This window comes from Homarus americanus, unplaced genomic scaffold (assembly GCF_018991925.1).
Source record: "Homarus americanus isolate GMGI-L3 unplaced genomic scaffold, GMGI_Hamer_2.0 scaffold43456, whole genome shotgun sequence".
Taxonomy (NCBI): Eukaryota; Metazoa; Arthropoda; class Malacostraca; order Decapoda; family Nephropidae; genus Homarus; species Homarus americanus.
This window is the reverse complement of record NW_024713945.1, coordinates 647,652-662,343: the sequence shown is the minus strand read 5'-3', so window position 1 is coordinate 662,343 and position 14,692 is coordinate 647,652. Positions and strand designations below refer to the sequence as shown.

General features: G+C 42.8%; 1 protein-coding gene across 3 annotated transcripts in view; it reads left to right on the top strand.

The window, feature by feature from the left end:
• The first annotated feature begins 275 nt into the window (after nucleotides 1–275).
• LOC121875140 (acetyl-coenzyme A synthetase 2-like, mitochondrial) overlaps nucleotides 276–14,692 on the top strand; it is a 47,380-nt gene continuing 32,963 nt past the window's right edge. Inside the window, exon 1 of one of the 3 annotated variants that reach the window (XM_042379544.1) lies at nucleotides 276–469. In XM_042379544.1, the coding sequence (XP_042235478.1) occupies nucleotides 383–469 (87 nt within the window). In that variant the 5' untranslated portion in view covers nucleotides 276–382. Of the gene's footprint in view, nucleotides 470–659; nucleotides 894–6,230; nucleotides 6,691–14,692 lie in introns of those variants that run through there. The other 2 variants (XM_042379554.1, XM_042379533.1) reach the window with 2 other exon arrangements.

Here is a 14,692-nt window from a genome sequence, read left to right as displayed (position 1 = left end):
AGAGGTACTACCGCCTGGGAAATATGGAAAGCATAATGTGTTGTCTAATCATAGACCCTATTACCATATTGCTTCACAAAAATTGTGACCAAGTACCAGATTGCTGATCTGACTTTCTGCCTCATTTATGCACATTTGCAGGGTCTCAATTGTTTCTTTAACAACACAATATAATCTTGATTTGTTTATTTTTTTTATTTCTGTATTTATTTTTGGTTCAATTTATTTATTTTTTCGCCCGCAGGCCCTGATGTGGGTCGGTGACCTGTGCTTGGGTGGGCTAATCCCATAAAAAAAAATATCACATAAACGATGGTTATTGTCCGGCTAATATGGAATATGGAACATATCTCTCGGTGCACTTCTCAGCTGCAGCCTACCCATGTGCATCTACCCGGTGCACTACAGTCTCAAGCTTTGTTCCATGGTGATCTCACATGCTCTTGACTGTGTAGCTCAACAATTATTGGTCAGTATCGGTGTTGTTAATTACCAATTTTTTTTTTTTTTTTTTTTTTAAGTGAGAGGACGTCACTAACATTCACATTCCAGTATACTCTGTTTTGGTAACTGTGAAGTGATTTTTGCTATGGTTTTTGTGAATGTAAAGTGCTTTGTTTCTGTTGTTGTGACCATGATGTGTATTTATGTTATCATTGTTTGCTCAATTTTTGTGACAAGTGCTTTCACTCTGTGTCTGTGACTGTGAAGTAAGCAGAGTAACTTGAAAATGTCTGGGAAGGCCAAGGCACCCAGAAAAACCATGTCCCTGGAGGTGAGGTGAAGCTTGACATTGTGAAGCTGTGTGGGAGTCACAGTAACATCTCCACTCTACTTTCAAGAGTCCCCGTAAACGAAATGTGGTGATGACCAGGCTTGTTCTTACTGATGTGGTGAGTGTTGTTTAATTGTTTTATGTATATTATTAGTGTAGGAAATTTTTTTGGTGATTCATGTGGGTGTCGGACTGGCTGAGAACATATCCCATTGAACCCCATGTTAAAGTGATCCCGATTTACGACTTTTCGACCTACAATGGGTTTTCAGTAACAACTCCATTGTAAATAGGGGGATACCTGTATATTACTTTAAAAGAAACTATTGTCAACTTATTTTACAATATTGTATTTAGATATGGGTGAGAAGAATAGAGTTTCCTTCAGAAAATGTGGATACTGAACTGTAATTACTTTGGAGGAATATTGCCAGACACTTAAGATGAATTTGGGATTGACTGATTGGTTAAAATTTAAATTGGGGTTGATTGTTTTTTATTCACCAGATATGAATAAAACAATCATCAGTTACAGAGTGAAAGGCAAATTGAGAATTAGAAAAGAAGCTAAATTGAATTTTGATGGAATGGGAAAGCCATAGCTTGAAGATTCTGGTTTCCTTAATGAGCATAAGTATGTCTTCTAAGCAGGGCATTGTGAACTACCTTACTGTTATTATGATGGCGCTGAGTTAAGTCCTGTACAACTTTATAATTATGTGTCATCAGAGCCGCCGAGAGGGTGGGGAAACCGGGATAAATCCCTGGGCCCCGTTGTGTCATGATGATGTACAAGCACTGTACATAGTGCAGTCCCTAAAATAAATGAATGATGCTGTAAAAGGAATGTTGGCATTCATAACACAGTACAGTACTGTTATCGGTTTCTACCAACCAGACAAATTTTATTCGATCAAGAAGATTGCTCAAAACATGGCTGCATTGAGTCACTATTCTAGTCCATCATATACTGTATAAGGGTTAAGGGGTATCCACCTCCATGGGTACCAATTTTTGAGAACCAAGTCATAAGGGAAGTGCAGGCCTGCAGAAAAAAGGTGCACCTAGGTCATATGTCCAAACGTGATGAGGGAGTATCAATGCTGTAACTGACACCAAATGTGAAAAAGGTCCGGGTGTGTATGTTGACATTGAGCTGACGTTCTTGGGCCGTTATGGAAAAAAGATATAACAAACAAATAAACCAGTAGGACTTGTACAAAGATCGTTCACACACTTATTTGGTCCATACCACCATAACACTCATCAAAGTTAAGTGCTTCCCCATTCCATTGAATGGAGTGCCGACCACAGTGCTTCCTAGTGTGCAAAGCCTGCCACACTGCCTCAGAGTGTACAAGGCCTGCAGTCACTGCCTCAGAGTGTACAAGGCCTGCAGTCACTGCCTCAGAGTGTACAACAGGGCTGACGCGATTTTCAACTCTTGTTTACCAAACACGCTGATTGGTTCAACTGCTCGCGTTGTGATTGGTTGCGAGAACATGAGTCCATGACGTAATATTACGATTTTCTATAATATAATGTGTGGTGAGGGGTAACGAAGATCCCAGATACAGTAATTATATTAGAGTAGTCATCATACTCACTGAATTTCATTGTTCCTGTCATTAGTTTTATAAATTTCTGAATAATAACCACTGCATTATACACCATTCAGAGTGTTATATGAGATCACATTTGATTTGTATTTTTTCAATTGTAATTTGTATTACTTTAGTTCTGCTAAAATATCGCTAGTAAATGTAGGTAAGGTATTTAAATACATCCACAATTTATTTTTGTATATTCTATATGGTATTTTAGCCATGAAAAAGCATATTTCCTAAAGTCGGTAATTATTACCGACAGTCGGAGCAGTGACGTCACGGCTTACCGACTACGTCATCAATTTACCGATTAACAGACGAAGTACCAGATTTGAACCAATCAGCGTGTTCGATAAACAAGAGTCGGAAATTCCGACAGCCCTGGTGTACAAGGCCTGCCACACTGCCCCCTAATGTATGAAATCCTTCGTACGGTATAGTGAACTGAATCTACTGTATACCTCTCAATATTATGACTTTGGTGTAATACTGCTGTAGTGGACGTCTCCCCTACAAACTGCGTAGCAGTCACCACCTGCTATCACATTCCAACGTGCCGTTGCCTAGCAACGAAACTATTCACCGGCGACTTCTGGGTTTTCCCAACATGACTCATAGCGGCTGCTGCTGGGTATATAAGCTCTGTCTCTCCATTGAGATTCATTCTGACCATTCTTCTTGAACTAGCAACACCTCCTCCTCCGCCGCTGCCTGGCTGCCTTAGCTCCTCCTCGCCTGCCTGGTGGTCCTCGCTTCCGCCAGCGAGCATGGCGACCCACCAGCTGTCCTTCTCTGAGCTTCCTCACCAACCAATTCTCATTCTGCACCTCCAGCACCAGACTGTCTATCATATAACTTATAATATACAAGAATACCACATTAGAGTTTCCTTCCATCCTGAGTGCTAGACAACATTAATATCTCGATACCCCTACAATGGTGACTCCCGGAGATTAGCACTCACACAGGATGGAGGAGACACTGATCACGCTCCCAGTCTTCAAGCAGACACCGGCTCCTCTTCCTGCCTCACGCACCACATTCTGACGACCCCAGCACACCCGTCCTGCCTCAGACGCCGACCCCGGCCCAGCAATAACCCCTGACGCGGCCTCTGTTCCTGAATCCGGACCCACACACACCCTCTTTTCTCCCTCAGGTACTCCCTGCTAATGTCCTGCACCCTGCTGCTGTCGTGGACCCAGCTGCTGTCACGAGCCCTAATCTGCTTCTGCTGACGCAGCCCCTGCTCCTGACCCAGGCCCACACACACCCCAGCAGGCGCATCTGACGACTCAGTACCTGCCGTGAGGGAAGCACACAACATTCATCGCCTCCACACACCCTTTTTCTCCCTTCTCCCACAGATAGTGTGTATCTAGACAGTTGTATTTCAGCGATCGGCTCATCACGCCATCGCCGTTGTCTCACATGAGGCATGCACCGCCCGGTCTGCCTCACATGTGCTAAGCAACTCTACAATCAACAAGTCTCCTACACCGCCTGGAGGGAAGGGGGAGTATTGTAGTGGACGTCTCCCCTACAAACTGCGTAGCAGTCACCACCTGCTATCACATTCTAACGTGCCGTTGCCTAGCAACGAAACTATTCACCGGCGACTTCTGGGTTTTCCCAACATGACTCATAGCGGCTGCTGCTGGGTATATAAGCTCTGTCTCTCCATTGAGATTCATTTTGACCATTCTTCTTGAACAAGCAACACCTCCTCCTCTGCCACTGCCTGGCTCCCTTCGCTTCTCCTCGCCTGCCTGGCGGCCCTCGCTCCCGCCAGCGAGCATGGCGACCCACCAGCTGTCCTTCTCTGAGCTTCCTCACCAACCAACTCTCATTCTGCCCATCTTCCTGAACAAGCAACAACTCCTCCAGCAAGCTCCACGCTGTTAACATTTATTCAACCAGGAGGCCAGCAACAGGCAACATCTTCTCTAACGAAGCTCCTGCACATCTACCTCCTACAACAAGCTACTCACTGAACGTCTCTACTGGCCAGCTCCTCACCACACGGCACCTCCAGCACCAGACTGTCTATCATATAACTATATTATACAAGAAAACCACATTAGAGTTTCCTTCCATCCTGAGTGCTAGACAACATTAATATATCGATACCCCTACACTGCTAATGTTTTAAGCAAAGGCAAAAGTAAACTAATTCTGAGAGATATATACAGTGGACTTGTACTGTATATGTTATAGTCAAGCTATGTATTCATCATTTCATGAAATTATTTAAAATTTTTAGTCCTTTTGTAAAATTAATATTACACAAAGTCAATTAGAGAAATCCTAACAACTACAACCTTACCTAACCTAACCTGAAATTTTCGACAGTCAAATTGTGCAAAAATAGTACCATTTCAAATAATTTAGTGAAATGAACAATAAGGCTTTAGTCATTAGGGTTCAGTAAAATGACTGAGAGAAACATTAATTTCACGAAATAACAAAAGCAATTATTGCACAGCTTGGCTGTAAGTTGTAACATACCCAGTAGCGTATATGGATGGGGCGCTGCCATGCCCCCTCCATAAATATAATATGCTTGCTAAAAAAAGTGAATGAAAATAAAAAAGAGTATCCTATTACATAACCTTATCTTGTGACTCATGAGACTTGCCCCTCCCCCTTTCCTGCACCTGCCTCGTAAAATCCTAGTACAGTAATGTGCAATGTAGCACGCATGTACACTGTAGCTTACTGATGTGATCTCCCAGCCCTTTTATTTGGATTATCCTAATACTCGTCCTAGTACTTCTGTAGTAGTTATGTATTTACATACCAGTTGGAGAAATATTGGAGAGTAAAAGGTGGATGTTTGAGGTGAGGTGAGTGATTTGAACCCCTCCCTGTGGTGATGAAATTAAGATAAGAGAAAATACAAAATGAAGAACAAAACGGAGTCCAAGAATTGAAAATAAATAAGTAATTCCCACAGTCGCATGTCACTGAACTTATTTATAACGCATTATTTAATGCTGAAAAATTATCTACGTCACTCGTGCCGTGTCATTATTTAGTTAAATCAAAAGCCATGTAATATAACCATTTGTGTGGTTGAAAAGCACTTAACGATTCTTATAAAATAAACTTTATAGTCATTGTAACACGTTATTGAAGTCACAACTACTCTTGCGGCAGTTATAGGTGACGCCGGGTTGAAGGAATCGGGGGTTTAGCGGAAGTTAATATAAGTCAATTAATATTATCATCTTATTTCACTCGTGAGTTGATTAAACAATACGGAGAAGACGAACTTTATAATTATAGGTTATCAATATGTAACACGCCTGGATGAGAAAATGCACGACAATAGCCAACGTGGACAAACTTGGCAACTCTTTCGAATACTTGATGACCTTCGAACAACGATATACACAGCGTATAGGTGTTTTTTCTTTTAATTAATATTTTCCAGCTGCATCACCAGTATATGGTCCTGTTAATTTTCTTTCAGTTTGTTAAATACGAAGATAACATATCAATAAAGAACTTGCATTTTATATATAATATATATAAATATAATATATATATATATATATATATATATATATATATATATATATATATATATATATATATATATATATTTATATATATATCACCTGTTGAACCTGACCAATCACAAAGCCTGATTACGGAGGCGGCAACTGTGCAAGGCTTCTGATTGGCTAGCGCACTGTGACGTTGTACATCAACATTATAGGAAGCAAACGATATCCACCCGTCTTACCCTAGCTAAAGGGTAGCATTCCCTTTGTCATTCGTATCGAAACAGCCTCAGTAGGTCGCTGGGTTACGAGGCAGTGTGTGTATGATACTACAAGCAAGCTGTAAGAATCTCGTTCAGTCAGTCCTGGGCGTCACGGCGCGGTGGGTGTGTGTCGAGTACCTTGCGTCCAACTCTGGAGGAAACGATCGTTATATCGAATTCGGTGGTAAAAGGTGCTGACGTTAAGAAAGATTGTGTATTTTTAAAGATTGTTTACACAAGTGTTAGGGTGCCACACGTGTCGAGCAGCACAGGTGTCAACATCGTCCAGCAGAATGCCGCCGTTAGTTCCACTACAGCTGGTGTCTCGAGTTGTCCAACAGACACTGGGGGCTCCACTCCGCCACTCCACACGGGGGTTCCTCCTACACCCTCTCAGATCTTCCTCCTCCTCGGCAGCTAAGCCCGTGGTCACACATACTGGGGAAACCGCTACCACTACACCCATACCAGAGATAACAGATGTGTACCCACACCTGCGGACACATGACAGCATATACCAGTTCTCGCTGGAGCAGGTGAGCTCGTCTGTGTTAACTGTGTGGGGCCAATGGGGGGAGAATTGGGGAAAGTTGATTTTCGAAAATATGGGTTTGCTTGCTCTGTTCTTTTGTACTTGCTTTATTTTAATCCAGATGAATAAAGTGTTAAAAGGTTCTGTTTAGTTCCGCTGGCGGTTAATGTTCGTTTTTATCCCAATAGGTATTGCGGATTTTTTACCAGTATCACTAGGATTCTTTATTTAGTTAGGGGTCGATTTTCATCTATGGCAATAGTAGGTTAGGTCGTCCAGTTAATATTCGTTTTTATCCCAATAGGGATAAAAACGAAATTTTTACCTGCTGGCTGAGTTATTATAGTTGACGGGCTGTACAGGTACTGTATCTGTGTGTTGATGCGTAGCGTGTATATGGGGTCGTTCAGCAAGGAAAAGTGTAAACTATCGGTCTTAAGGTATAGTTTTGTGGTCTGCATCAAATTGATTTTCAAACCTACAATTGTTTTTCTCAAGCCCACAGAATTAAACAATACACAACACTATTTAGAAACATAGTAAACGTACACATGTATGGGCTTATTAGATGCTAAGTACGGGAAGATAATTTTCTGAGTGACAATGTTATGTAAGTGGTGATATAACTTTTATCTTAACAGTTATTAAAGCCTATAAGACTGGCACAGATCCAAACGTGGTTAATGTGTTGGTCGTTTGTCTGTGAGTGATGTACTGTATGTTTACACGTCTATATCCAGAAATATTTTGTACTCGTCCGGTGAGTACAATGTGTATTTTCAGGTATGGTGTGTGTGAGTGAATATCGTTGCCTGTTGGTGTTCGAGGATGTCGTGTACACGTTCACGCGTTCGTATACTGTATTTACATATAAGCATGTGTGTGTCTTGTGGACACTTAGTAGATTTTGTTTGAAGAGTGTTGTGCTTGAAATCGTTTCTAATAAATATAAGCAAGAAGACATTGCTTAAAAATCAATATGGTTCAGCTTCCCTGTCTTTGCACATCTCACACCCACATAAGAACATAATATTCCTCGTCAATGCTGTAGAAATAGACCATCAATTTAATTCCCGCCAACATCAACAGCTCATCTTGCTGCCAGTGGAGACGTCATCTGCCCGACCTTGGAAGTTGTTGACGTTGTGACTAATAATTAATGGTTGGGGGTGTGGAGATGGGAGGTCGTAAAGGAAGGATGTGGGGTTGACGGTGTGGAAAGGCAAGATTATTGTGGAAAATGTCCATGAGTAGTGATAATTAGGAATAATGTATATACAGTCGAACAAAATGAATTTTTTCCAACTGCATGATACTGATTTATGTACACCGAGCCTAAGTGTAAAATGAAGGCATATGGGTGTTAAAATGACAATCATATGGCAGCATACTGTAGATAGGCCAGCCATACGCGCAGTCCGTGTAGGTGATAACCTAGTTTTACCTATATCGTGGGCCTCTTCAACCAAGAATATGCTTTGGGTTATCGTTAAAAAAGATTTGAAAGTAGGTCACACTGGACTGGCCTCACTTAGCTAAGGAGGCGACAAGTATTTGTGACGTCACACTAATTTTAACACCTCAGGAGAATGGATAAGTCTCTAAACTGTTTGATTTTAACAGAAAGAAACCATTTGAGTACTGCCAAGCATGATTGCCATTCAGTGGTTAATTCCAGATAAAGTCGGACATAGTTCAATAATGATTTATTTTTATTTGCCGTTTTGTTTTATTCATTAACAGTCCACCGGATTTGAATTGTGTATAAAAACAAATGTCTTTGTGATTCACGAAGAAAGCAAACCATAATCAAGGCCCAGAGTTGTTCTTGACATTTGCCGCAGGAAGTTGTGCCTAAATATAGCTGTCACCAAGAGCATGCATCACATACAGTAGTGTTTTTAATTAATGCATTACTATTTTCTATTGTGGCTGAATAAATTTAATTAGAATGTGGGGTTGGCAATTCCGCCTCGTACCCTTGTGTACAGTACGTTGCAGTTGCCAACTGAGGCCGGCCTGGTGACTAATACTGATGAATATGGTCTTTATTATCAGTGCCAACCTTTCATATATAGAAAGCATTAACGTTAGATTTCCATTAAAATTTGCGTGTTAACTCCACACTCTGGTGTTATTGTATAGGGGTACCTAGTGACGGCACAAGGATCCCGCTTCCTCTATCAAGGAATAAACAATTGAAATTGAAGTTATGGACGTTAAGCAACTATCCCAGACCCACTACGAATTTTATAGTGCTACTCCTGGTACATTACAGTATAGTAACTTAAGCACTCCGTGGAGTGGTAAAATGTACTGTTTGGTATAGTGAGGGAGCAACTGCCTGGTACGGTGAGGGAGCTACCGCCTGGTACGGTGAGGGAGCTACCGCCTGGTACGGTGAGGGAGCTGCCGTCCGGTACGGTGAGGGAGCTGCCGTCCGGTACGGTGAGGGAGCTGCCGTCCGGTACGGTGAGGGAGCTGCCGTCCGGTACGTTGAGGGAGCTGCCGTCCGGGTACGGTGACTGAGGGAGCCGCCGTCCGGTACGTTGAGGGAGCCGCCGTCCGGTAGAGGAGTGGGGAGCCGCCGTCCGGTACGGTGAGGGAGCCGCCCGGTACGGTGAGGGAGCCACCGCCCGGTACGGTGAGGGAGCCACCGCCCGGTACGGTGAGGGAGCCACCGCCCGGTACGGTGAGGGAGCCACCGCCCGGTACGGTGAGGGAGCCACCGCCCGGTACGGTGAGGGAGCCACCGCCCGGTACGGTGAGGGAGCCACCGCCCGGTACGGTGAGGGAGCCACCGCCCGGTACGGTGAGGGAGCCACCGCCCGGTACGGTGAGGGAGCCACCGCCCGGTACGGTGAGGGAGCCACCGCCCGGTACCGTGAGGAGCGTCCTTATGGGAATTTCTTGTCTCTCCGGTGTATGTATGGCCGAGCTGTCAACTTAGTCTTGCTAGTGCGGGACATCCCTACGCTCTTCATATATAGTAGTATCCAGATAAGCAAGATTTTGCTGTAGATTTTCGGTGGTCAATGCCAGTGATATGAAAGCCGGAATGTGGAGTGCTTATCACACCAAGGTTTTAGTTTTGTAACTATTTTTCTTCGTCACTTATCTGCTTTTGCTCGCGTCTGTTTTTTTCTTCATTATTTTCATTTGTGCTGATGTACTTGTTCTTGCTATGAATGAATTTGTTCGTAAACACACACACACACTCTCTCACCATCCATACATCATTCGCTGCTGCCAACCGTCACCGAACACAAACACATTATCCCAAACACGTTTCCTGCACCTAATATTATTCCTCCAAAATGTAGTGTAACCTCATCTGACCTTGATATCCCAAGTGACATGGCCGAAATTGCCGAAAGGCGAAGCAACCAGCAACTCAACAGACACATCGACCAGGTCAGAACGCAGTCTCGTTCTCCAGGACTTATCTGCGTTACGTATATTCCGACTTTTATCACATACGGCTTGGCCTTAGTTCCGGGGTCTGGGAGTACTGTACTGATAAGTGTATCGTTTCGCCACTGAAGATAGTTTTTTTTTTTATAAATACACAAGTTTTAAAGATCCTGAATGTTGTATAATCATCGCATTTATTGCTGTAGTTATCGGTATTTTTACTACTAAATTTCCATTATTTGACTGACGTGAACCGGACATAGCGAACCTTAAGTAACGTAACCTTACCAAATTTAAGCAACCAAATCCTGACAAACCTAAGGTACCAAGGTATTTTGTGCATTTTTTTTTTCGCTGTTGTAATTTTAGTGGTGGAACTTTGTCCAGTGGGGTTTTATCCTACAAACTACGATGGTGGGTGTTTGTCCGTGTATCTTATCAGTTACGTTGAATGGTCTCTTGAGAAGGCAGGAGCGTATAACGTTGAATGGTCTCTTGAGAAGGCAGGGGCGTATAACGTTGAATGGTCTCTTGAGAAGGCAGGGGCGTATAACGTTGAATGGTCTCTGGAGAAGGCAGGGGCGTATAACGTTGAATGGTTTCTAGAGAAGGCAGGGGCGTATAACGTTGAATGGTCTCTAGAGAAGGCAGGGGCGTATAACGTTGAATGGTTTCTAGAGAAGGCAGGGACGTATAACGTTAAATGGTTTCTAGAGAAGGCAGGGACGTATAACGTTGAATGGTTTCTAGAGAAGGCAGGGGCGTATATCGTTGAATGGTCTCTAGAGAAGGCAGGGGCGTATATCGTTGAATGGTCTCTAGATAAGGCAGGGGCGTATAACGTTGAATGGTCTCTAGAGAAGGCAGGGGCGTATAACGTTGAATGGTTTCTAGAGAAGGCAGGGGCGTATATCGTTGAATGGTCTCTAGAGAAGGCAGGAGCGTATATCGTTGAATGGTCTCTAGAGAAGGCAGGGGCGTACTTAGGAATTTCTTGGGGAGGGGACGAATTATCAGCTCCCCAAATTAATGACGAAATACATAAAGAGTGTGCCGCCTCCTTCAGTATGCATACTGAAGGCGGCGGCACACTGGGCACTTTTCCTACCAGTATGATGGGCCAACACGGTCCACCGGCCAGCAAAACAAAGACGTTTGCGTCACACTGGGATGTTTCGCTGGCGCGTCTGCCCAACGCAACGAAAACAACAACAAAGCTTCTAGACGAGGTTCGCTATGGATCTCGTTATCATAGTTCTTCAATTGATGAAGCCAGTAAAGCTGCTGTTACCTCTATGATTTAATTAAACTATAGCGGTCTTCATTTATGGCTCCAAAAGAACTGAATCAATTTTAATCTTAACGACTTAGCCGGGTAGTGAAATATTAAATGCTTACTCTGGCAAAGGCTCCTAAAGCAGATCTTGTTTTTGTGTTGTCGCCAAGGAGGCGAGGCCCTTTCCCGCTCCCGGGGTTTGTGTGGTGGCCAGCCTCCAAGTGGGTCTCTCACCAAGTACACAATATTGGCTGACATAACCTCGGTGACAGTTGGTTTGACGTTTCCACAATGCAGCGAAGTTGACAGCTGACTAAACGCGAGAGCAGGGATGAAAGTAAACAGTAACACGTGACCTTGAAAGTTGAACTGCCCAAAACCTAATTTGATTAAACTTGATCACTTTGTCAGGGCGCATAATTATCTGTACCTCTCCTAATCCATCACGTTATAAATAATTATCTGTATATATATATAAATATATTTAAAGAAAGGTGTCATGGGTTGCGTTAGGCTTACCCACGCAACCAACTCCAAAGTTTGTTTTATCAGAGATAAAACGCCCGGCGAGGCATAACTGGGACATGTATTTTTCAATTAGTGTATGTTAGCCAGCCTTTAGGGGGGTGGGCAGTGAAACAGTGTTGTACTGTTCATCGCTTCACACCCAAAAACCTCATTTTAAGTAGTATCCCCTGAGCCATGGGTTAGTTAAGACGTCGTCTCCATCCTCTCCCTCCTGAAAGGGGGCGGGACACCACACCACACAGAGTCCTCCACCGCCACTCCGTCCTGTGAACCGTCGTCGACACGAGACTAAGCGTGTTAACCTAGGTTGTTATCCCCGTGGAAATATCACTTGTGGATGCCTGGTTGCGACAAGAGCAATCCAGGCTGGCCTATCAAACCTACAGTAAATGGTTAATTAATTCACGCTTACAGAGTTCTCCTGCACGACACCCGTCTACAGTGACTGTGATCGACACGAGACTAAGTGTGTTAACCTATGTTTGTTATCCCCGTGGAAATATCACGCGTGGAGGCCTGGTTGCGACAAAAGCAATCCAGGCTGGTCTATTGCACCTAAATGGTTAATTCAAGTCACGCTTACCAGTTCTCCTTGCCGCGACAACCGTCTACCGTGACTGTCAGTGACGCGAGACTGTGTGGTAACCCAAGAATACTTTTTGTTGCTATGGCCCGTGGAAAGAAGTTCTTGTGCGGAAGCCTGGTTGCAACAAAAGCAATCCAGGCTGGCAGTAATTGTATCACTTGAAGAATTAAGGCTCTGTTAGGTCATACCCATAGTAGAGTAATCACATGTGTTCCCAAGTTAAAATTCTCCTTTAGAAGATTAATTTTATTACAGCGTGAACGTGAGTGAATCATATATCCATGCAAATTGTAAATCATTGTATGGAAGCTTGACAAATAAATGTAAGTGCAATTATCTGCCCGTATCTGTGATCCTATCTTATTATTACTGAAGGTAATGACTGATTGGTTATGACATAGTATAACCAATAACTTAGATGGATGTTGAAAATTAAATGAATTCATTAAATCATCATTTATCTAGTATAAATCATGGAATGTCGAGTGGTGGAGTGAACTTCTACGTAGATACACTGTAATCTCCTGTAAGTAATCAGTGTGAAGGTATCGAACTCTCCGGTAAGAAATAAGAACTACGACAAATTATTATCTTTTTATAATATAATCCACTCCCACTACCACCGATTCATACTAAAACCATGACAAAAGGGATTCTGGCAGACCATGGAACTGGGCGACTATCCCAACACCATCAAGGTTGACCCAATTGCTTGTTGGGGATGTTACAGAAATTTTGCCATATTAAAAACATCTATGCTGTGATTACCTCATGCGGGTGACCGAACTGGAAGTGACAGATGAAGGGGTAAAAATTTTCTAACAGTAAAGGAAATGTCACAGCCATTAATCAGCTTTTGGTTATCGGGTTGCGATGATGCTGACTCACTCCCAAGTAGCTCAGATGGTTAGGTCATTGTACTTGGTGATCTTACAAAGTACCGTCTGGAGATTCAGACAAGACGACTAAAAATTTATGTTGGCGCGTGACTGCTGTGTCCAACTCAAGACTTTCTCGCGGTAGAGTACACACAAAGATTATATAGACATTTTGTCATGGGATGTGATCAAGCACGGAGTTTTGGGAAGTGTCGTGGATTATATCTTATAATTATCTTCCCAACTACCTCAATCAGTCAAGGTTATGTCCATGCTCCGACACTTCATTCTCACATTATCATGATAGACACTATAGACCGTGCTCGGGCTCAGTAATTATTTATTGTCAGTTTCCTGATCACTGACTTCACTGATTATTATTTTTTAGCTGTTTTTATGGTCTTAATGTTGGTTCTTGACGTACTGAACGAGAAAATAAGTATTTTTGAACTGTGTTCAAAATAATAGCAGGTCTTGTCGCAATGGGTGATGATGCTTGCTTTTTCCCCTGTGCATGTGACCAGGAAATGGAAATCTTAGGCAGATTCACGTCCCGTTTATGTTAACAAATGAAAGCAATCATAACAGTGTAGCAGACAGACATGACTTTCAGTATAAAATATTTTCTCAACATTTTGCGGTACTTTTGACAAAAGTCAATAAATTTTGCCCCTCAATGGCATCGGACCTCCCAGACTTACTCAGCGGTTATGAAACGAACGCAGAATATTGACATGAAGGCGATTGAACCCTACAGTAAAAGCAGATGTTTAACCATGATTCTACAGCTTTACTAGTGATTTTGTGCCGCACTGAATACTCTGAAACACATTAGAGTCGTGGCTTGGAACATGTGAGAAGGGTGTTAACCCAGTGTTTCCCTACCTAACATTGTAGGTTTCCTCCCAGTTTACTACCACTGGACAATAAACTTCATAATAAAGTAAGAAATAACAGAACACCCGCCCGAACGACTAGTAAGCTGATAAGTGGTGAAATTATAAAATTAGATTAATTAAAAATAAAGGGAATGTCGGCGACCTATGACCCATAGATTTGCCATCCTGTCTAAAACTACCTCACCTGAAGACAGATTTGGCTGTACCTTGAAAAGTTAAGCAAGGATTTCCAAGGTAGGTCTGGGTACTTCAACAGACATTCGAAGGATACTCGTTTGTTCCGGAATCCATTGCCAACCAATGATGTGCTCGTTAATTCCTTTAGACGTCAGTAATTTGATAGGATTTTATATTCTCCAGATTTTTCTTTCCTAATTTAAAGAGACTCGCCGCTGACGTGGTTATGGGATTTGAGCAATGCCTAT